This window comes from Orcinus orca, chromosome X (genome assembly GCF_937001465.1).
Source record: "Orcinus orca chromosome X, mOrcOrc1.1, whole genome shotgun sequence".
NCBI lineage: Eukaryota > Metazoa > Chordata > Mammalia > Artiodactyla > Delphinidae > Orcinus > Orcinus orca.
In genome coordinates, this window is record NC_064580.1 from 42,550,467 (window position 1) to 42,574,384 (window position 23,918).

At 51.6% G+C, this 23,918-nt stretch overlaps 1 protein-coding gene across 2 annotated transcripts; it reads left to right on the top strand.

Moving 5' to 3' along the window:
- The first annotated feature begins 1,280 nt into the window (after positions 1-1,280).
- On the top strand, positions 1,281-23,777 carry UBA1 (ubiquitin like modifier activating enzyme 1). Of its 2 annotated transcripts, none has more exons than XM_004281996.3 (26): positions 1,281-1,434; positions 9,351-9,467; positions 9,597-9,655; positions 9,756-9,924; positions 10,012-10,146; positions 11,110-11,216; positions 11,476-11,566; positions 11,673-11,805; positions 12,290-12,387; positions 12,482-12,628; positions 12,758-12,934; positions 13,060-13,164; positions 13,252-13,332; positions 13,699-13,854; positions 15,520-15,685; positions 15,859-16,055; positions 18,057-18,121; positions 18,363-18,558; positions 19,280-19,354; positions 19,474-19,663; positions 21,023-21,111; positions 21,404-21,496; positions 21,624-21,815; positions 23,004-23,105; positions 23,210-23,310; positions 23,448-23,777. In XM_004281996.3, the coding sequence occupies exons 2-26, from the start codon at positions 9,351-9,353 to the stop codon at positions 23,581-23,583; spliced, it is 3,177 nt and encodes a 1,058-aa protein (XP_004282044.1). In that variant the 5' UTR covers positions 1,281-1,434; the 3' UTR covers positions 23,584-23,777. The 2 variants fall into 2 exon arrangements, with proteins under 2 accessions (XP_004282044.1, XP_004282043.1); XM_004281995.3 differs by lacking the exon at positions 1,281-1,434 and adding an exon at positions 4,662-4,866.
- The last annotated feature ends 141 nt before the right edge of the window (positions 23,778-23,918 follow it).

The following is a 23,918-nucleotide window of genomic DNA, read 5'->3' on the forward strand; positions in this document are numbered from 1 at the left end:
TGTTCCCTCTGTCTGATGCTTTCCCCCCATGTTACACATGGTTTGCTTCTTCACTTTTCACAGGCCAGGCCACCTCCTCAGAGAGTCATTCCCTGACTACTTCGCATGGGGTATCAGGGGAGGTCTCCCTGAGGTGAGGCAAACAATAAATCAGAAGGAAAAGATCTGATGGAAGAGCGTTCTTAACTATTGCAAGGGCAGTAGTCTCCTTTCTATGTTCTTTGCTATGTTCCCAGTGCCCTGCACTTAGTAAGCATTCAATAAATCTTTTTCAAATGAGCAAATGTGGAGGATTTGAGGACAGGATATGTGATACAGAATTTGGGATAAGGTGATAAAGGCATTTTGTGTTAAATACCTTTGCTGTAACATCACCTTCTCAGGGAGGCCTTCCTTGACCACACTATCTAAAAATGCAACCTGTCCCCCACAGATTTCCCTTTACCTTGTTCTATTTTTCTCCACAGCATTTAGCAGTTATCACATATATATGACATATTTACATATATATTTAATTGTATATTCACATATGAATATAGGCTATACACAATGTATTTAATATGACATTTATTATATACAGATGTAACTTTTTTTTTTTTTGCCACAGCACATGGCTTGTGGGATCTTAGTTCCCCGACCAGGGATTGAACCCCGGCCCTTGGCAGCGAAAGCGTGGAATCCTAACCACTGGACCGCCAGGGAATTCCCTACAGATGTAAATTATTTACATATTGACACTGGCTATCATGTTATGTAAACTGTGTAATATTAACATGTACATTTTATTAGACACAATTTATATTATATTCACATGTATCTAATATAATTTTTACTTATTTGTTACATTTATGGTCTTGTCTCTCGCTAGTCTGTCAGCTCCGTGAGGGCAAGGAAGAATCCCTGGCGCCTGGCCCACAGCTGGAGCTCCAAAATGTCAAATGAATGAACTCCCTTGGCCACCTGAGCCTCAGCTTTCCCCTCTGTAGGATGGGTGTGCCTTTCCATCTGGAGGTACCCCCATGTTCCGATCCCTTTTCCTACACCTCCCCCACTCCAGAGGGCTGCTCCCGGAACTCCGCAGCCCAGGTTTACATTTTCCCATACCCTGGGCGTTCATGCCCACCACGTGCACTAGGCGCCGGCCCGACTGGACTACCACCCCCAGCATGCCTCGCGCGTTCGTGAAGTACCACCACAACCCATAGGGGTATCTGGGTCTGACAAGGGCCCTGACGCCGCAGAAGCAAGGGCGCGCGCCCCTCTAGCTAAGCATCTGTGGTACGTTCCAAACAGGGGGCCCTCCAAGGCCCCGCGCTTCCGAGCCCCGCGGAAACTCTGGCTCTTCTTGTACAACGGAGGTGGTTCGCTCTTCCGTTGCCCCGTGGCTTCGGCTCATCTCCAGCAGGAAGGCGAGGCTTCCGCCCGGCGCAGGGGGTGAGCTGGAGCACGGTACCCCCAACCCCCTGGACAGCATTTGAGGGAGGGGGCTCAATTTCGGGGATCCCCGAATGGGCATATTTAGAGGCTCTGAGCCCGGTGTGGCATTTAGAGGTGGCTGTTTTTGAGGGGACCCTTAGCAAGTGGCGTTTAGGGACTCCGGGGTGGGACTTGGGAGTCTGTTTTAAGGAGCGTCCCTCGGAGGCAGGGTTTATACCCCTCGGAGACAGGGTTTAGGGGGATGTTTGGGGAGACCCTTAGGGTTCGTGTATGAATACTCTGTCCACGAGGCAGGATTTGGTGTGCTTCCCCAAGGTAGAGGCAAAGTTTGAGGTTCCTGAACTCAGGGCGGAATTTTGGGGGGCTTGTTTCAGGAAAGGTTCTGGTGACGGTGGGAACGTTTGGGACCGACATGGCATGTGGACCTATCGAATGGCCTTTTTGGCCTCTGGTTCAGTTATGATGTCTCACCGCGGAGAGACTAGACACATCTGGGCCCACAAGTTTTTTTAGGAACAGGAACACCCAGCCCAGGCTGTGGAAGTAACACCGGAACCTAGTGTGCTAGGTTCTTCCCGAGGGGACAGTGTGCCACGGGGCCTTCATGGACCGTGGCTTTATTCGTCATTCATAAGGAGGTGGGCTGTTGTGGAAGACCTTTTTTTTTTTTTTGCGGTACGCGGGCCTCTCACCGCTGTGGCCTCTCCCGTTGCGGAGCAGAGGCTCCGGACGCGCAGGCTCAGCGGCCATGGCTCACGGGCCCAGCCGCTCCGCGGCATGTGGGATCCTCCAGGACCGGGGCACGAACCCGTGTCCCCTGCATCGGCAGGTGGACTCCCAACCACCGCGCCACCAGGGAAGCCCTGTGGAAGACCATTTTTGCCTTTTTCGCACCTGGTCCATTGGAAGTGTCAGCATATGAATTATTCACGAGGGGGTGGATCAGCGTGCTGAAGGGGTGTGCTGAAAGGGGCGTTCTGCGGTCTGCCGGGCAAATTAGATCTCATTTATTAAGCGTAAAGGTGAGTAGCACCCCGAGTTTTCTGTGGCTTTTCTAGGGGCATTGTGCATAATTCATGAGGGGCGTAGCTTTTACGGCTTCATCTGCATGATCCGCTGTTAGCTTTCCCTTAGAGGTTTCAGGATTTAAATTTTGCGTCTCAGCGAAGGGACGAGGCCTCGCTCATTGTTCATTCCTTACGGCCCAGTAATCCCAGATTATCAGCAAAGGCTCTAGATTCAAGTCCCATCGATCCTTGCCAGCTGTGTGATCTTTGGCAAATTTTTCTGTGAGCCTGAAAAAATGAGTAAGAGCATAATGATGATCAGATTAGTTTACACTCATTTAGCACTTTATTAGCCTGTTTAATCTCCACAACAATTCTAGGTGGTAGGTTATTATTGTCCCATCTTATAGATGAGGAAACTGGGACACCGGGAAACTAAGTAATTTGCCTAAGGTTACTCAGTCAGTGAGTCTGAGTCTACAGTCCTGAGTCTGTAGTCTTAATCAAATGTCATAATGTCTCTCTCCCATCTACCCAATTCAATGGTACTACTACTACTGTTAGTCATGTAGCACTGCCTGCCAGGCACTGTTCTGAGACCTTTCTACATATTTATTCATTTAAGCTTCATCACAAGGTAGTTTACTATTGTTCTCATTTTATGGGTGGGGAAACAGTGGCCCAGAGAAGTGAAGTGCCTGGTCCCAAGTCACACAGCTAGTCATCGGTGGATGGAAATGATTTTTGTGAGGGTTTAAGAACTCTCTAAGGAGGTCACCTTTGAGCTGAGACCTGAAGGACAAGAAGGAACCGATTTCCTGCTCTGCATTCCTGAGACCAGTGGTGCAGTGCATGGAAAGGACACACAACAGGAACCACCACATAGTGGGCGATCAGTTAATGTGATCTATTATTATTTGACAGAATCGTACTGGATGCTTATCGTGTGCCTGGGGCTTTGGTATACAGTCGTATCTCTGGTGACCTGGTAGTCTCTCCTACCTATTTAATGGACATTGGTGGCCTTAGCACTCTGTTTTCCAGTGTAATTCTGGAAGGGTGTTTCAAGGCACTATTTTTTAGATAATGTCCCAAGTTGGGGGTTTCTCTAGTGGCTGGGTACACCCTCACCCATAAGTAATTTTATATTAATATAAAATATATTTACATATCACCTTTAAATTAATATATAATACTCAAAAAATTTAGCGTTGCCCTGTGCCAGCACTGCTCTGAGCTCATTCCGTAGTTCATATTCTCTGGTTTTCACAGTGACACATTTTGCCTTTACGATGTAGATGGGTTCTACTACTATCCCCATTTTACAGTTGTAGAAACTGAGGCACCTGCCAGCGGTATGTGGTAAACCTGGATTTGGTTGGACCAAGGCAGCCCCGGTGCAGTTAGTTAAGGGAGGAGGCAGCTGCACTTCTCTTGGGTTTCCCCTGTGGTTCTGCAGCACCTTTCATCATTCATGAACGGGAAGGGGTGACCAAGTTGCCTCGCCTGGAGGACCATAATCCCTACTTGCTGGAGAGGGCTGTCTTGAGTGTATCTGTCCATTCAGGCTCATGCATAATTCATGAGTAACTGGGTGGGACCTTTCTTGACCTCTCTGAGTTTCCAGGTTGGGCTGCTGCAGCATCACCATTCATTATTCATGAGCTGGGGGAGTGTGTTTTCCCTGTGTTAGCCCTATTTCCCTGCTTACTGGGTATTAGATGCAGTAATGGGCGGACCTGTCTCTTTTGTTCTTGCCCACCGGGCCTCATGCATTACTCATGATAAGATGTGGCCTCGGTCTCCTTGGCTTACAGGCTGCAGCAAGATCATTCATTATTCATGAGCATTGGGGTGTGACTTCCATGTTTTAACATTGGCTTTCTGGTTGCAGGGTGTTAGTCAACCAGCCACCCGGCCTCGTGCATAATTCACGATCAGGAAGTGTGGACTTGATGTCCTTTCTTGGTTTCCATGGTAGCCTGGCTGTAACAATGTATTCATTATTCACCTTCCATGGGCGTGCCCTCTATGTCGTTTTACCTGTTTTCCTAGTTACTGCTATAGTAACCACCAGGTGGCGCTATTCGCCTTCGAAGGAGTCACAGACAGGCAGGGGCCGTCATGCATGATTCATAAACGGGCGCGGCCTGCCTGCATCCGGGTTTCTGGGGGTGGGGCCCAAGGTTTTGTTCCGGCCCCGGGCTCAACGGCCGCCATCTTGTGTCGGCGGCGGCTGACGGTAAGGAGGTCCCAGGGACGAGCACAACCACTACGGCCTGAGGAGGAGAAGGCAGCGACGGCGATTCTAGGCGGCCCAGGCGGCAGGGAGGAGGAGGAGGAGAAGGAGGAGGGTGGCGGCCGGGCTTGGCTTCGGCTCCTAGAGGAGTTGGCGGCGGCGCGACCCGGGGAACCGGCATTGGTAACAAATGGCCTTTCTCAGTTCCTTGGCCGGGGCAGGGGCTTCGCGAAGCATTGGAGGGTCTTGGGTCGGCGCAGGGCTAAGCTGACGTTGGGGCGGGCGGTGATGACTCGGACGCAGGAATCGTTGGAGAAAAGGGGGGGGTAGATATTGGGGCGGGGCCGACATTTCTCATCCGGGACCAGCCCAGTCCCTCGGGCTCCAAAATCTGACCTTAGAGTCAGACCCCCCAGAATCTGCTTTTAGAGACTCAGGCCAACATTCCTAGTCAGTGACCTGACCCCCATCCTGAGCCTTGCATCGCAGACCGGAACTTCCCCCAATCAGCAGTAGAGACTTACGGGATCGATATTCCTGGTCAAAGCCTCCTACCAGTGTATGTCATTAAAGACCTTCCCCAGAATCTCTCTTCATTCACTCCTAGTTCCTCAGTATTTGCCCTCGCAGCTTTCAAGAGGGGCCAGACCTCAGGGAGGGTCCATTTGGCTTCATTTCTAAAAGAGTCTTTTCTAGCATCTTCCTTCAGAACCTACCCCCCCAACACACACACACACACACACACACACACACACTCCCCCCCCACCCTCTGCCTTCAGCTTTGAAGGAGTCTAGACCCTGTGAAAGGCCATTTGCGCTTGGCCTCCATGTCAGAGAACACTCCCCCACATCTCAGAGGTCTCCCAACCCACCTTGGCCCAGCATCTTCCCTCCAAAACCTCTCCGGGCCAGCATTTCTATTCAGAGGTTTCCACATAGCACTCACCTTTAAAGACTGCTTTAATTCCTAGAATCTGCCCTTAGAGACTTCCTTTACTTTAAGAGAATGCACCCTTTTTTATGGTCCCAGTATTCTCTTCAGAGAGTACCTCTTGCAGGCCTCAGCATCTCCCCCATCAGACACTCATAACCCCCAGTATCTTCCCTCAGAGCCTCCCAGGGGACCAGACACCAGGGAGGAACTGTTTGGACATATAATCCTCCATCAGAGATCTCTCTGCCAGCATCTGCCCTTGCAGACCCTGTTGGCTCCTAGCCCCTTCCATCAGAGTCTTGCCTCAAATCCCACGCTTCACTCAGCCTCTGCCTTCAAAAGCCAACCGGGGTTCCAGCTTCTCTCACAGACCCCTTAACCTCACATCAGGCCTAAGAATCTGCCCTCAGAGCCTTTCAGGATTCCAGCATCCTCAGTTAGGCTTTCAGCTTCGTAGGACCCCAACATCATTGTCAGTTGTCCCTTCCCACAACAGGTCCAATTCTCCATCAGAGTAGGAAACCCCTTTCTCTGCATCTACTCTCCGAGCCTCCATGGGGTCCCACATAATTGGTCAGAGAAACCCAACCCCACCTGGGGACCTAGCCAGTATCTGCTTACTGAAGTTTTTAGGGCCAGAACTGTCTGGGCTCAGCCTCCCCTTTCCACTCCTCAGAGCAGCTGCAGTACCTAGCACGTACCAATCAGAGATCAACACAAGACCTTTGTACTCCATTAGAAATCCCTCCACGACCCCACCCCGGGCCTCAGCATCCACCCTCATAGCCTCCTGGGACTCTGACATCAATGTCAGAGACACCTTTTCCCTGCAAGTCCCAGTTATTTTTGGTCAAAGATTTCCCTCTGCCACCAGTGAAGACCCCCCAGGGCCCCAGCATCCCCCTGATGGAGAACACCCCCACCCCCAGACCCCAGCGTCTTCCCACAGCCTCCTTGGACTGCAGAGTCCCCCACCCATTCCCTGTGCAGCCGCTGGGGCCTCAGGTGCAACTTCCTGGCCCTTTCGTAAAAACTCCTTTTCCAAGGACCCAGATATGAGTCTTAACAACCTTGCCCAGCACCACCCCTCCTGCCCCCCAGGGCTTCTAACATCCCCTTTCCCATCTCCCTCTGAGCCTCCAAGGGCTCAGACAACCGTCTCCTGACTCTTTTATATTCCCAGGGACCTCTCAGTTAATCCCTCCTAGGAGGCTTGACAGGCCCCAGCATCCTGTGCCCTAGCTTCTCTCTATCCTGATAACTTGACCCTGTGTCTGCCCTCTCTCAGACCTGCTCCAGGACTCCTACCTCAAACCTCCTTCTCTGGTTTGGGTGGTAGACAATGCTCAGGCTTCAAAATCAGCAGATTGGAGACCTCAGGCAGGTTCTGAAACTCTAAGCCTCAGTTCAGCTTTGCTGAACAATTGATAGTGTATGTGTTCTAATTGGGGCCTGAGCATGTGTTGAGAGAGAAAGGTTTCGAATTTATGCTGGGGGTGGAGGATCTTAGCTCCTCTCTGGGGTTTCTGCCCCAGACCCCTTCTGCTTGCCTTGAGACTGGCCTGTTCCAAATCTCTGCGATTGAAATCCACTCTCAGACCCTCAACCAAAACCTGCTTAGACCCTTGTTGCCAGCATTAGGGGTCCAGATGTCAAAGGTCCAGATAGCAGAGATCTCTCTGGCCCTGGATCATCTCTGATTTCGGAAGTGGGAAGATGGTGTGTCCCAAACAACCAAATCAGTGACAAGGCAAGGCGATAACTAAGTAGTGGAGGCCTCTGCAGGTGCCCAGGGAGGAGCTTATGTCCTTAAGCCTCTGAGTTCTGACCACAGACCTTGACTCTTTTAACCTCCCTAGCAGCCCTTTGAGGATATTTGTTTGCCCCTGCTTTGGGGGAAAAAAAGGGGGGCTCAGAGGAAATGAGATACCTATCACGCGTCAGGAAGTCAGTAAATGGAAAAATATGATTTGCCTTGGTCTCCCTACTAACTCACCAAGCCTCTTCTACCCAAGTTGGTTCTTGGCGTTCCCAGCAGTTCAGCTAGATGACTTGGACCTAGCCAGCCTCCTGGGTCCCCCTCCCTCACCCCTCATCTCTTAGCCCTGTGGGCTGGGCCCTGAGCTGGGTCCTGACTCTGTTCCCCCAGGAGGCATTGGCAAACAGTCCAGCACCAGCTGCATGACTGGGCAAGTGACTGGAGTTCTCTTAGCCTTTGTTTTCTTACTTGTGACATGGGTATAAGGTTATCTGGTTCATAGGCATTGTTAGGATTATACAAAGCCCTTTACTCTGAGATTGACAGGCAGTAAGCTCTTGGTAGATGGTAGAGAGCTCCTGTCGTCTTGCTTAGTGCTAGCATGTGACAAGCGCCAAGATGGAATCTTAGATACAGTGGGGGTACTTGGTGTGATTGGGTGTCAGAAAAGGCTGTGTAGGAGAACAGAGGCTCAGAGGAGCATTGGGGGTGGGGGGGAGTGATTGGGGGTCCTGTTGTCTCCAGCGTCTGGAACCAGTCCCCCCCCGCCCCCCCCCCCCCCCCCGCCAATTTCACTTCCACAGCAGCCTGCATTGTTCTGTCTCTGGGACCTAGTCCTCATGAGCTCAGGTTTTTCCATTTGTCTGGCAAGGACATTCGGCCCTTCCTTGCAGGGTCAGGACCGTTGAGGGGATGAAACGCCATAACATCAGGAAGCAGCCTGGGCCTCAGGGTCAGCAGATCCCCGGGTGGTTCCAGCTTGGCCACTCTCTTTGTGGGAACCTAGGTCAAGTCACCAAACTTCCCTGAGTGAGTTTCTTTTCCTCCAGTGTGAGTTGCGAGTGTTACTGATAGTAGTCCAAACCCCACAGGGGTGCCCTGAGGACAGAGTGAGGCACAGATCATAAAGTGATCTGTGTTTGACATTTGGCCCAGGGAGGACTCCTAATAAATATTCGTTTATCATTATTGTTGATCTGTTTTAGGGACTCCACACTCAGACAGGGCTTGGGAAGTGTGTGTTTTCTCTCTCCCTGCGACCTCTTTTATTGGCCCTGGGTGTTTTCCCCTCCCAGAGCTGGGGGTGGTGGGAAGCAGATTGGATTTTGTGAAACTCTCCTCCGTGAGCCCCCCTGGGAACTGAGTTCTCAGCACAATATCTCCTGCCATCATGCCACCCTGATGGATGTCCAAGCCGCGTTTCCCTCTCAAACCCCTGTCACTAGAGTTAAGGGAGAGGAGGGCTGCTTGCTATTGCCTACCTGTTCTGTACCAGGCTTTTTGGTCTGTGTTATATCTCGTCACATCAACAGCTCCATGGGGTAGGTAAGTGCTCTTCTCACCCCTGTTTTACAGGCAAGGGAACCGAGGCCATAGGGGTTAAATGATGACTGTCAAGGAGTGCCAGGGTCTGACCTGAAGCTACATCCTTTCTCTGACTTCCTGACAAGTACATTCTTGTCACTCCTTTCCCCCCACAGTATTGGAGTCTCTCGCTCATTATGCTGGGCTGGGGAGAAAGGCGAATGGCCTAGTGGTTAGCAGCATGGATTGCAAGCCAGACCACCTGGGTTCAGATCTTAGCTCTGACAGCTGTGTGACCCTGGGCAAGTCACCTCACCTCTCTGTACCTGTCTCCTCTTCTGTAAAATGGGGATATTAGCCCTTACGTCTTCCCTTTCCCCACAATCACCACTAACCAACAGGAACACCCACATGCCCTAGGCTCATCTCTGATCTCTTTTTTCCTTCCAGATGTCCAGCTCGCCGCTGTCCAAGAAACGTTGCGTGTCCGGGCCTGATCCAAAGCCGGGTTCTAACTGTTCCCCTGCCCACTCCGTGTTGTCCAAAGTGCCCTCGGTGCCAACCAACGTGAGTGTCTTCTTCCTGGAGACTGGCAGGCGGGGTGGTGGGTGGGAAAGTCTTCTGTATCGCTGTCCCATCTGTCCCTCCCCTCCTCCTGCATGTCTCCCTGAACCTGTTCTTCCCCTCCATCTCTAGGGAATGGCGAAGAACGGCAGTGAAGCAGACATAGATGAGGGACTTTACTCCCGGCAGCTGTAAGTGGGGCCGAGGTTGGACTGTGAGGTGGGAGGGGGCACTGAGTGGATAGGGTCAGAAGGGCCTGGCCCTGACCTGAGACACCCCCTAACCTGGCAGGTATGTGTTAGGCCATGAGGCAATGAAGCGGCTCCAGACGTCCAGCGTACTGGTATCAGGCCTGCGGGGCCTGGGCGTGGAGATTGCCAAGAACATCATCCTTGGTGGGGTCAAGGCTGTCACTCTGCATGACCAGGGCACTGCCCAGTGGGCCGACCTCTCCTCACAGGTACCTCTTCCCATCGCCCTTCTCTGCTGAGACCCCATCCCCCAGGCTACACAGCCAGTTCATTTCTTTCCTCATTCCCCTTTGCAGTTCTACCTGCGGGAGGAGGACATTGGGAAAAACCGGGCTGAGGTTTCCCAGCCCCACCTGGCTGAGCTCAACAGCTACGTGCCTGTCAGCGCCTATACTGGACCCCTCGTAGAGGACTTCCTCAGTGGCTTCCAGGTACCTTGGGCCACCGCCCGACCTCCTGCCCAGTTCTCTCAGAGCCCATCTCTGGTTTATTCATATGATCAATATTTAATGGACTAGCCCGGGTGCCAGGTTTCATGCTGAGGCTGCAGCTAGGGGATGCGAGCAGGCTTTAGACGCTGGACCTGCCTCTTCAGGGGGAAGATGTGAGCCAGCAGACAGGACAGCATAGTGCACAGACTGGAGCCAAACCGCCTTGGCACAAGTCTCTCATTGTACTGGTGTGACCTTGGGCAGGTCACTGAGTCTCCTGTGCCTGCCTTTTGTCTGTTTGTAGACATGGGAATGGTAATAATGCCGACTTCATAAAGATTTTGTGAGGGCTAAGCACTTAGAATAGCAGCTGGTTTTTTATTAAATAAAAACCCTGGGCTGGAAAGAGGAGCTGTGGGAGCTGAGATTGTGCCCTGGGGTGTCCCAGCAAGCCAGGACACGGCTGCCGAACCCTGATGTAGCTATGGGAGCTCACCCTGATGGAATGGGTGGGCATTCAGGCAGAGAGCTAAGTCCCAAGGATCATGGCTGAGCAGGTGTTGTCCTGAGAATTGGGAGCAAGTGGGTGTGGTAGGAGTGAGCTCAGACTTTGGCTGAGGATGAAGTTTTACTTCTGTGTCTTGCAGGGCATGGCAGGGTTGTAGGCAGGCAGCAGTGGGTGTTGGCAAATGAAGGAATCAGCTGTTGTCCAGACTCTGTCCTCCCAGCTGCCTCTTTACCTTGCCTGCCATAGTTTAGGGATTCACATTTCTCTTCACTGAGTTTCACCTGGGCTGAATCTGATACATGGTAGATACTTTGTATTTGTGATAGAGAGCTGAACCAGCAAAGCCTTAAGGACTCCCTGAGGCCTCGCACCAGCCTTCCTCCACCATCTCCCCCTTTCCCCTTTCCCCTTTGCCCTGGTGCTGGGCCCTTGCCTGAGCTGCCATCTCTCCACAGGTGGTGGTCCTCACCAACACCCCCCTGGAGGACCAGCTGCGGGTGGGTGAGTTCTGTCACAGCTTTGGCATCAAGCTGGTGGTAGCAGACACACGGGGCCTGTTTGGGTGAGTGCCCCCACCCTTTTCCCCTGACCCCTGCCATGCCCAGGAGAAGACCCCCAACCTCTGACTGCCCTCAGCCCCCCTCAGCCCCTTGGGTTTTGGATGTTGTGTCTTTACCTCACCCCATGTAGCATGAGTGCCATCTGATTCCCAGCAGTGATGGGCTGAATTTGCTCAGCAAGTACTTGCTGCATCTTGAGGGACACGTGGGGTCCCTGAGCGCATGGGACTCGAGCATCAGCCCTGTTGCCTCCCTCTACAGGCAGCTCTTCTGTGACTTTGGAGAGAAAATGATCCTCACAGATTCCAATGGGGAGCAGCCGCTCAGTGCTATGGTTTCTATGGTCACCAAGGTGAGGAGGGCAGCCTCAGGGGTCCTGGCAGGCAGATGGGCGGCAGGCCTTCCTGTCTGCTCCCGGTACCCTGGGCCTGCCTCTGAGGTACTCCTCCTTTAACCAGGACAACCCCGGTGTGGTTACCTGTCTGGATGAGGCCCGGCATGGCTTTGAGAGTGGCGACTTTGTCTCCTTTTCGGAAGTACAGGGCATGATTGAACTCAATGGAAGTCAGCCCATGGAAATCAAAGTCCTGGGTGAGCTAGGGCCATGGGGAATCATGGGAGATAGGAGGTGTTTCCCTGGACTCTGCGTGAGGGGAGACACATCCTGGGTGTCTGAGATGAACCAGAGACAGAGTCCCCTGGGGTCCACCCAGAGCTGGGGACATGGGGGAGAAGTGCTGTCTCGTGTTTGAGCTGTTCCTAGAAGAGGCTCCTGGTATCTACATTGAGGGGGAAAAGGTCTCTGGTGTTTGAACAAAGCAGATCAGAGGATCCACTCATGTCTGACTGGATTCGGACAGGGAGCAGAGAATGTCTTCTAGTGTAGACTTGGGGTCAGGGACACAGGGTCCCATGGGCTCTGAGCTGGGCGAGAGGGTAGATGGTTTCTGAAGTTCGAGTGGAATCGATTACTCCTGATGTCTGGGCTGGGTCAGGGATGGATTTTTCCTCATCTTGTGGGTGTTGTGGGTTTTAGGAAGGGTGGGTAGCCTGACAGTTTCCCTGTCTACCCTAGGTCCTTACACCTTTAGCATCTGTGACACCTCCAACTTCTCTGATTATATCCGTGGAGGCATCGTCAGCCAGGTCAAAGTACCCAAGAAGATCAGCTTTGTGAGTGTGGGGAGTAGTGGGCTCTGAGGGTGGTGCCAGGCATTTCCATGTTCTCCATTCTTCTCTTCTGGTTCTGATGCTCCGCCCCCCACAGAAATCCTTGCTGGCCTCCCTGGCAGAGCCTGACTTTGTGATGACGGACTTCGCCAAGTTTTCCCACCCCGCCCAGCTGCACATTGGGTTCCAGGCCCTGCACCAGTTCTGTGCTCAGCATGGCCGGCCCCCTCGGCCCCGCAATGAGGTGGGTAGATGGGTGAGCCAGCCAGGGCAGATGACCTTGGCATCGAAGGCCCACAGTGCCTCTCTACCTAGCCCCCCACCCCCCACAGTGGCCTCACAGGCATGCTCTTGGTTCCTTCTGCCCCACCAGGAGGATGCCACAGAGCTGGTGACTTTGGCCCGGGCTGTGAATGCTCGAGCCCTGCCAGCGGTGCAGCAGGACAGCCTGGATGAGGACCTCATCCGAAAGCTGGCATATGTGGCTGCTGGGGATCTGGCACCGATAAATGCCTTCATCGGGGGTCTAGCTGCCCAGGAGGTCATGAAGGTCAGCACAGATGGAGAAGGACAGGGTTGGGTTGGGCCAGACACCTCCCTGATTCCATCGCTTGTCCTTCTGTGTCAGGCCCCAGTTAACCACTGACCACTTGCCCTGTCCTGCCCAATCCCCAGGCTTGCTCCGGGAAGTTTATGCCCATCATGCAGTGGCTGTACTTTGATGCACTGGAGTGTCTCCCCGAGGACAAAGAGGCCCTCACGGAGGACAAGTGCCTCCCGGTATGTGAGTGGGGCCCTGGGGGAGATGTCATTGGGGGCATTTCTGGTGAGGCCTTTCTGTGACCCTTCTCCCTCTGCATTCCTCAGCGCCAGAACCGTTATGATGGGCAGGTAGCTGTATTTGGCTCACACCTGCAAGAGAAGTTGGGCAAGCAGAAGTACTTCCTGGTGAGTGATCCACTGGGACAGCCACTTTCTTCATCTCCTGTGGCCTCTGGCTACCTCTTAAGGGGTCTCCTTCTGCCTCCTGAGGGCGGGTCTTTGGTTCTTATATCTCTACCGCATGACTTTTGCCATTTTCTTTTATCTTGAGGGAAAGCCTGGTGTGTCCTTCTGTTTCCACCATCTTGTGCCTCCTCCCTCAGATGCCTGAGTTATTTCTCATAGCCCTGGCACTTGAGGATGTGGCACTAGACCCACCTCTCCCCTCTCTTGCTATCTTCAAGGGGAGTGAGAGTGAGGAGTGATGAGTGACTTCACACTGACCTGCATCATCCTGACTAGCCTCTTTCTCTCTTCTTGGCTGTCTTCTAGGTGGGCGCAGGGGCCATTGGCTGTGAACTGCTCAAGAACTTTGCCATGATTGGGCTGGGCTGTGGGGAGGGCGGAGAAATTGTCATCACAGACATGGACACCATTGAGAAGTCAAATCTGAACAGACAGTTTCTGTTCCGGCCCTGGGACGTCACGGTGAGAGTGGTGGGGGTAGGAGGTGGGACTTTGTCATCTTGTTTTCCTCTTTTGTTCTCATTCTTGGAAAAGGGGCTTTACCACCTTTTTCTTTCCTTCACCTTCTCTTTGTCACTCGTTCAACAAACATTGAGTACCCTTCCATCGAATCTACCGTTTTTTATCTCCTTTTTTTTTTTTTCTTTTTCCTTGACTTCTTATGAGTGCTGGTTGGGACAGTGTGTTGGGGGTCCCAAGTTCAATGATTCACTAGTCCCCTAGGACTCAGCAGTACTCAGCATGTAGTTGTACTCACAGTTAACGATTTCTTCTGGCAAAAGGATGCGTAACAAAATCAGCAAAGGGAAGTGGCTCATGGGGTGAAGTCTGGGGGAGACCAGGCACAAGTTTCCAAGACTCCTCTCCCAGTGGAGTCGCACAGGACATGCGTAATTCCCCTAGTAGCGAGTTGCAACAGCACGTGAAATGTTGCCAACCAGGGAAGCTCGTTAGAGACACAGTACCCAGGGTTTTTACTGTGGTCTGGTCACATAGGCACCTTCTGCTGGTAATGTCCCCAAATTCCAGACTCCCAGAAGGAGAGCAGGAGTTCAGCATAAACCACAGGGTTTGCTTAAGCAGTCTAGGCACAGTGAGAAGCCCTTACCAGGTACTGAATGGCAAGAACCCTCCAGAAGTCCAGGTTCCCAGACTGCAGCCAAGGGCCAACCTGGCCAGCAGGCCTCTTTCCTAGGAGAGTACTTGTGCTAGGTTCACTCTTCTCTGCACAGATAGAAGCTGGGTTATATGGTGATCTAGTTAGGAAGCCTTCTGTAGGGGACAGTGTCATTGTTGCCTGGCCAGGATCGATTCCCCTTTTGTTCATTCATTTATTCACCAAGTAGTTATTGAGTAAGTTCTGTTCTAGGTACACCAAGGAAACAAAGATTTTAGTGGACGGGGACAGACAGTAAACAGCACAGTACAATAGCGAAGTTTATAGTTAACGTCCATAAGTGCTGTGCAGAGGAAACAACAAAAACAAGATGAGGGAAGTGGGCAGGCCAGGGAGATCGGTTTGCAGTTTTGATTACAGTGGTTAAGGAAGGGCTCATTTCTGCCGACTTGGAGGGCATGAGGGAATAGAGTCCCTTCTTCTGGGGAAGAGTGCTCCAGGCCAAGATTCTGAGGTGGGAGGGTAATAGGAGATGAGCTAGAGGAAACGGGGGCCAACTCATTTTGCCTTCAGTGGAGGTGGGAGCCAAGGGAGGGTTTTCAGCAGAGGAGGGACGTGACCTGATTTGGACTTTGAAAGGATCCTCCTTGTCTGTGTGCTAAGATTCTGTTTTGTTTGGGGGAATGTTCCCCAGCCCTGGGTGCCGTTAACTGCAAGAACAATAGAAGTTGGGTAGGCAGAAGAACAAGTGGCTGGCCTATCGTCTCCAGCCTGTGTCTGTGCACTGCTTCCCTTTTCACTGAGCCCCTGCCATATCCGTCACAGCCCTAGCCATGTGGTACTGTCACGAACTGTCTCCTGCCAAACCAGGGAGCCTCCTGAACTCAGGGCTTGGTTCTTCCCAGCATTAAATAAGCCAGCCTTCAGGAGGACAGCTCTGTGGAGGTTCGCTGGTGCATGCATGAATAACTGAGTTCTGTTCCCCCATTCCTACCCGTGCCCCCCCCCAGAAGTTAAAGTCTGACACAGCTGCTGCAGCTGTGCGCCAGATGAATCCGCACATCCGAGTGACAAGCCACCAGAACCGTGTAGGCCCTGACACCGAGCGCATCTATGATGACGATTTCTTCCAAAACCTGGATGGTGTGGCCAACGCCCTGGATAATGTGGATGCCCGTGAGTTTGGAGGCGGGAGAGGAGGTCAGGGGCCAACTTGCGTGTGTGTGTGTGTGTGTGTGTGTGTGTGTGTGTGTGTGTGTGTGTATGTATCTTGGAGGTGCCTGTCTTCCATTCTCCTGATGTCCATTTCTTGGCACTCACGTTTTGTTGTGACCCCTCCCGCCCCCCAGGCATGTACATGGACCGCCGCTGCGTGTACTACCGTAAGCCACTGCTGGAGTCAGGCACACTGGGCACCAAGGGCAATGTGCAGGTGGTGATCCCCTTCCTGACAGAATCATACAGCTCCAGCCAGGACCCGCCTGAAAAGTCCATCCCCATCTGCACACTGAAGAACTTCCCCAATGCCATCGAGCACACCCTGCAGGTGATCAGCATGGGGGGAGAGGGCAGGGGTCAGGCACCCGGCCTCGCGGCCACTGGCCCCTGTGCTTTTTCTTTAAACCTTCCTCTCTTACTTTCTATCTTGCAACCTTGGTTTCTAGAATGATTCATTCTTTTTTTTAAAACTTTTTTTTTTTTTTTTTTGTGGTACGGGGGCCTCTCACTGTTGTGGCCTCTCCCATTGCAGAGCACAGGCTCTGGACACGCAGGCTCAGTAGCCGTGGCTCACAGGCCCAGCTGCTCCGCGGCATGTGGGATCTTCCCGGACCGGGGCACGAACCCGTGTCCCCTGCATTGGCAGGTGGACTCTCAACCACTGTGCCACCAGGGAAGCCATTTTTTAACTTTTGTTTTGAAAACTTTTCAGCATTTAGACAGATACAGAGAATAGTGTGGGGAACACTCAAATACTCTTAGATTTAACATTTGTTAACGTTTTGCCACATTCTCTTCATAGATTCATGTGACTTTTTCTTGTTTTGGTGAAGTATATTGTGGCCATCACAATGCTTCACTCCCTCTGCTTCTTCGAAGGGAGGATGTATTCGCACATAACAGGGTCTCAACTTCAGCACTGGTGACAGTTGGGGCCCGATATCTCTTTATCATGGGGGCATCCTGAGCACTGTAGGATGTTTAGCAGAATCCCTGGCTCCTACCCACTAGATGCCAGTAGCACCCCCTTCCATTTGTGGCAACTAAAAATGTCTTCAGACATTGCTGGATGTCCCCTGGGGGCAAGATCTCTCCCAGGTGAGAACTGCCCCCAGGTAAGAACTGCCGTGTCTAACCAAAACACCACCTTCGTGCTGAACAAAGTTAATGGTAATTCTTACTGTCTCTCCTAGTTACTTATTTGTCTCTAATACTCAGTCCATATTCAGGTTTCCCCTGCTGTTGCTCAAAATGGGTTTAATAGCTGGTTTTCCAGGTTGATTTTGTTTGCGTGATGCATATACATACAGAATACAGAGCAGTGCACATATTATCTGGCTGAGTTTTTTACAAAGCGAACATATCTAGGTTGTCCAGCACCTAGGCCTACAGACCAGAACCTAAGGATAACCATTGTGTTATCAGATGATTCTTAGTACAGTCTTTGAGAGCAAACCATTCAGAACGTTTAGTAAAAGTATGGGGCGGTGGGAACAAAATAGGGAGGGGGGAAAAAACAGTTCCCTCTATCACTTTCCCTTCTGCCCCTGCAGTTCCAGACTGGGTGTCTTTGTATTTGTGCACCCACCACAGACTCACTAGGCCATGAGTGACCTTGGACTTAGCCTCTCCATGCCTTGATGAAATGGAGGTGACAGTAGTATATACTTTATGGGGTTGTAAAGCATTTAGCATTCACTATGTATCTAGTGCTGTTTTAAATAAACTTTAAATATATACATACTTGGCAACCCGTGAGGTACATACTACTGTTACAGTATCTGTTTTGGAAAGGAGGGCACAGAGTTAAGTGTCACTGTGTGTCCCTGAAGTCGCAAAGCTAGATACTGTGTAGCGGAGCTGGTTTTGATCTCTGACATCTATATCCTCCAAACCTCCTCACCAGTGACAGCACTTACTGTTCTAGGAATTCTCAGAGGGCAGAGCCTCTGTCCAGTTTGCTGCTGAGTCCTCAGGGCCTGTATAGGACCGTAATTTTAAATATGTAATGTAATTTAAAAATACACGTAACTGAATTATTTCTTTTTTATTGAGGCATGACATACCTCACGTAAGGTACACAGAACTAAATTTTTTTCACGCATTCACTAGTGTAACTGCTGTCCAGATCAAGTTCATTGGTTTTTCAAATTGAGGTGCTGGGGGCGGGTGGAGTGGGGAAGGTTGGGAACAGTGATTGCGGGGCTTACCTTCTGCCAGAGCAGCTTTGTTCATCCTGTTTGATTTGTTCACTGATGGTCTTTCTGATGCCTCCAGAAGCCCATTTTGTCAACCATCGCCCCCTGTAATCTGTTTGCTCTGTCTGCAGTGGGCTAGAGATGAGTTTGAAGGCCTCTTCAAGCAGCCGGCAGAAAACGTCAACCAGTACCTCACGTAAGTAACCAAATGCCCCCTCACCCCACCCACTGCCCTCCAGCCAGAGCATCCTGTCTGCTTTCCTCACCAGTGTGACACCCAGCACCAGGCACACTTCTCAAGTGAGTCAGTGAATGTTGGGGCCTCATTCCACTGGGGGTCAGGACTAGCTTTCCGTGGAGAAAGTGGGGTTGCCCTGGAGCCCACGCTTGGGGCCGCTGTGTAATCCTGCCCTTTTGACCCCTCCAATTCCTGATAGAGACCCCAAGTTTGTGGAGCGGACCCTGCGGCTGGCGGGCACCCAACCCCTGGAGGTGCTGGAGGCCGTGCAGCGCAGCCTGGTGCTGCAGCGGCCATGTACCTGGGCCGACTGTGTGGCCTGGGCCTGCCACCACTGGCACACCCAGTACTCTAACAACATCCGGCAGCTGCTGCACAACTTCCCTCCCGACCAGGTAACGCCCACTTGCCAGGTCCATTTGGTGGGATGCGTTTCCCAGAAACAGGAGCCTGCTGTGCGTTCTCCGTGTGGCTCCTTTCGGTCATTAGTCCAGCTGTGGCAGATGCCCCAAGCATGGGGGTCTCACACGAATGATTAAACTCGACCTGTTTTTGCTGTCCCCTTTCCTTTGAGCAAGAGACTTCACTTCTGTTTCCCTTACCTGTGGTGTGGGCTGACTCACCCACCTCCCAGGACTGTAAGGATCATAGTGGAGAGATTTTGGAGTTAAGAGCTCAGGAATCAGTGGGGGTTCAAATCCCAGCTCCATTTTCATTTGGGCAAGTCACATACCTTCTCTCTGTACTTCAGTTTCCTCATCAGTAGAGATAACAGTAATCTACCTCATGAGGGCTTTTGTGAGGATTTATTAATATTAGCTTAGTACAGTGCCTAGCAATTCATAAGAGTTTGTTAAATGGCTGTGTGGCTAGCACAGAGTGAGTGCCAGGAGTTTTTTTTCAGTGAGGTGCCCCTGTTTCATTCAGCCTGGCATCAGCACTTCCATCTACAGGACCCTGCAGTCTAGGTTGTTCATGATCTATTCTAGCCCCCTGCGCGTGCCCAGCCAGGAATAGTGAGTCAGGGCACATCCAGGGCCAAGGTGAGAAGTTAGGATTGTTAGAGAGGACTCCAATCTCAGGTCCTGCTCCTCAAAATTCTCTCTACTTCCTTAGCTCACAAGCTCGGGAGCTCCATTCTGGTCTGGGCCCAAACGCTGTCCACACCCGCTCACCTTTGATGTCAACAATGTAAGTCTCCTCCTTGGGGTCTCCTAGGGTCAGGTGGAGGGTGCGTGGGTGGGAAGGAGGCCGAGACTCCCCAGGTGAGGGTGGACGTGCTCACCCTTCTGGGCCCTGCCTTCTCCTAGCCTCTGCATCTGGACTACGTGATGGCTGCTGCCAACCTGTTTGCCCAGACCTATGGGCTGACAGGCTCTCAGGACCGAGATGCTGTGGCAGCGCTCCTACAGTTTGTGCAGGTCCCCGAGTTTACCCCCAAGTCCGGCGTCAAGATCCATGTCTCTGACCAGGAGCTACAGAGCGCCAATGCCTCTGTTGGTGAGGATGTTTGGCCAGTCGGCCAGGAGTCACCACCCCAACTTGTCCCCTGCCCAGTCCAGCCTTCTCTGCCCCTGGCACTGCTCTGCAACCCCTGGCCTAAGGCTTCCCCACACCTTCCTTTGAGCCTCCCTTGCTCTGAAATGAGGGTCGGTTGGGTTAAATTCTATCCCTCCTGCCTCCTCCTCCCCACTCCCTGGCCCTCAGGAGAACTAGCTGTTTGTTTCTCTTGCTCTGTGTGTGTTTCCCTTGGAAAGAACAACTTTTCTCTGTTTCTTCTTGATCTGTTTATCTGGAGGGTGTGATTTCCGCCAATGGTCTTGCTCCCTTGGTATCTGCCCCATCTTCCCACCGCCATGTTCCTCTGTCTGCATCTTTGCCATGGTATTGCTCTCCACAGTTTTCCTCATCTCCCTCTCCATATCTCTGCCCCAGTTCCCCATCTCTCTCCATCTCTTTCCCCCAGCTCATGCTGTATATCAGGGGTAAGGGCCAAACAGTGACTCTTCTAGGCTTTGCAGGCCATATAGTGTCTGCAGTTAATCACCTCTGCAGTTGAAGCACAAAAGCAGCCATACACAACATACAAATGAACGAATGTGGCTGTTTTTATTTTCTCCCATGTCCCCATCTTCCTCCCCAAATATATATCTGTCATGTTCCTCTCTGTGTATTTCCTCCATCTTGTTCCTCATATACATGCATACGTATGTATCTGTGTGTAATACATATAAAACATATGCAAGGTCTATGTAAAATATATATAAACTTTGTGTGTGTGTGTATATATACACACACACACACACACATACACAGCATATATAGGGTATATATAAGATGTATCTATCATGTGTATAAAATTTTTTCTCACCTATCTCATCCTCTGTATATGCCCCTATTCTCCACTCTTCATATATTCTTTCCCCCAGTATCTTAACCTCAATATCCACATCTGCATATTTCTCCCAACTTCCCCTCTATGTATCTTCCCCTGCCTTTTTCCCCTGTATCCTCTTATGTCTCCCCACCTCTCTCTGCATCATTCTTCCTGAGATCTACAGCTCTCCCATCCTGATCTGTCCATCCCCATTTTCTCCTAATGTCTTCATTTTCAGTTCCTTAGAGTCTCTAGAGATACCTCTCTTTTGATATACCTGCCCCCTGTCCCCTGTCTTATTCAGGTTTGTACTCTGTTGTCCTGCTCTCTCTCTCCCCATTGCTCCTCCTCCCTCCCAGGATGTCTTTCCTTTTCAAATCCTTTATCTACCTAAACACCTTTTGCCCCACCTGGGCTCCTGTTTCTACCTTAGACCCTGGCCTGGGGTCTAAAGGGTTGACGGTGTTCCTCTCTCCCTGCAGATGACAGTCGTCTGGAGGAGCTCAAGGCCATACTGCCCAGTCCAGAAAAGCTCCCTGGGTTCAAGATGTACCCCATTGACTTCGAGAAGGTGCTGGGTGGGGGCCCTGGGCAGGCAGGGGATGGGCTAAGCACAGATGGGCAGGACAGAACAGGTTCTGGGGATCTAGAGGCAGCCCCAGGCCTTTGTGGGATTGGATCACAGGCCTACTATGGGGCCCTGAACGAATAGATGTTCCCAGCCATGCTTTGTGATCTGAGAGCCCAGCAGGTAATTGCAGTGGAGGATACTTGTGTCTCCGGAGGCCAGGAATCCTCTTCCTCCTCTGATCCTCTCCTTATTGTCTCCCCACCCTCCTCCCTTAACCTCTCACTCATAAAAGGATGATGACAGCAACTTCCATATGGATTTCATTGTGGCTGCATCCAACCTCCGGGCAGAGAACTATGACATTCCCCCTGCAGACCGGCACAAGGTGAGGCAAATCTAGACTTGACGTTTCACCCCCTCCCAGGCTGCAGTTGCCCACATTCTATCCCTTCTGTAGAATATGAGCTTCTTCTACCCTTAATTTCCTTCCTTGATCCTTTCCTTCCTCACAGAGCAAGCTGATTGCAGGAAAGATCATCCCAGCCATTGCCACGACCACAGCAGCCGTGGTTGGCCTTGTGTGTCTAGAGCTGTACAAGGTGGTGCAGGGGCACCGACAGCTTGACTCCTATAAGAATGGTTTCCTCAATTTGGCCCTGCCTTTCTTTGGCTTCTCCGAACCCCTTGCAGCACCCCGTCATCAGGTGAGGGCCTGCATCAGGGGAAGTGGATTTGTGGGTGGGTGTTGCTCTGTAGAGCTGGCTCTAGTTTGCTTCATAGCCTGTCACCGGGAGAGGGTTTCTGTCAGTGTGTACCTGTTCCTTTTGTTTACCCCCTTGTTCATTTATTCATTCATCATATATATATATATATATATATATATATATATATATATATATATATATATATATTTTTTTTTTTTTTTTTTTGCGGTACGCAGGCCTCTCACTGTTGTGGCCTCTCCCGTTGTGGAGCACAGGCTCCGGGCTCGCAGGCCCAGCGGCCATGGCTCACAGGCCTAGCCGCTCCGCAGCATGTGGGATCCTCCCGGACCAGGGCATGAACCCGTGTCCCTTGCATTGGCAGGCGGACTCTCAACCACTGCGCCGCCAGGGAAGCCCCATATTTTTTTTTTTAGTATTTTCTATGTGCTAAGTACCGGTCTGATTCTGCTTGTGGAAGACCTCAGAAAAGATATTTGAATAGTAGATTATGATTAATAACTGCACAATAGTAGCACCCAAAATTTATTGGGTGCTTAGTATGTGAAATGCTTTTGCTTGCTTCGTCATTCACTCAGATATTTACTGAGCACCTACTGCATGCTAGGTACTCTTACAGGTGCTAAGGTTATATTCCTGAAATAGAGTAACACAATAAATGATTTTGGAACCCCAAAAAAAGAACAGGATAAGGAGAACTTGAGAGTACCAGGTGGTGAAGGGATGGGTTTGGGATTTTAGCTGTGGGATAATCAGGAGTGGCCTTACGGAGAAGATGACATGTGAGTCCAGACTTGGAGGAGGTGAGGAGACAGGCCATGAAGGATTTGCCGGGAAGGCATTCCAGACAGAGGGGCCAGTCTCTGCGGGGATATTGAGGTAGGAGTGTGCCTGGGATGTTTGAGGAAGAAGTCGTTAGAACAGAGTGAGTGAAAGGATGAGGGGATAGGAAATGAGGAGAAAAGAATAGGATTCCAATGACTTAAGGCCTTATCTCCATTATCATAAGGGTTTCATTCTTTACTCAAGGCAAGACAAAAGCCATGAGAAAGTTTTGGACACAAGAGGCTTGTGATCTGACTTAGCATGTCTGCATGAGTGGAGGGGGAGACTGATGGGGCTGCGCCCTCTGGTGGCCCCCATCCCATTGGCCTGCTCCTTGTCCCACAGTACTATAACCAAGAGTGGACATTGTGGGATCGCTTTGAGGTACAGGGGCTGCAGTCTAATGGTGAGGAGATGACCCTCAAACAGTTCCTTGACTACTTCAAGGTGAGACCCCTTTCTCTCTCTCACCCCACTGGGGGCGGAGTGTGCAGGTGACTGGCTGGCCTGTCCACCCCCGTGACACTGCTGTCCTCCCCCTTCTCCTCCAGACAGAGCATAAGCTGGAGATCACCATGCTGTCCCAGGGTGTGTCTATGCTCTACTCCTTCTTCATGCCGGCCGCCAAGCTCAAGGAACGGTTGGATCAGCCGTGAGTTGGGTAGTGGGGACCCTCAACTTGGCAGCTGTCCCACTCCTGCTCACTGCCCTTCACCTCCTCTGCCCTCAGCTACCTGCCCCTCTTCACTTACTTTTTGCCTCCCTGACCCTCTGCTCCCCCGCCCCCAGGATGACAGAGATTGTAAGCCGTGTGTCGAAGCGAAAGCTGGGCCGCCATGTGCGGGCCCTGGTGCTTGAGCTGTGCTGCAACGACGAGAGTGGCGAGGACGTTGAGGTCCCTTATGTACGATACACCATCCGCTGACCCCTATCCTCTCCTACAGACTGACCCCAGGCCCCCTCTCCAGACCCCTTCCAGCCCAGGGCTCCCATTTGGCCTCTGTCATCGGCCCAGCTACCCAAGCCTGGTGTTCCCTCTTCGTCCCTCTACCTGAACCCTCTTGCCGCTGCTTCCTACCTTGTTTGGAACCTGAATCCTAATAAAGCGTTGTAAACCCAGATGTGACATAGCTGCTGGTTCCAGGGAAAGAAGGGACTTTCTGGAGCTGTCTGGTTCAGATAGTAACCAAAAGGGCTCAGCCTCACCCCAGCTGCCAGCTTCCTGGGCAGAGAAAATGTGGGAACTGTCATGTCTTCCTC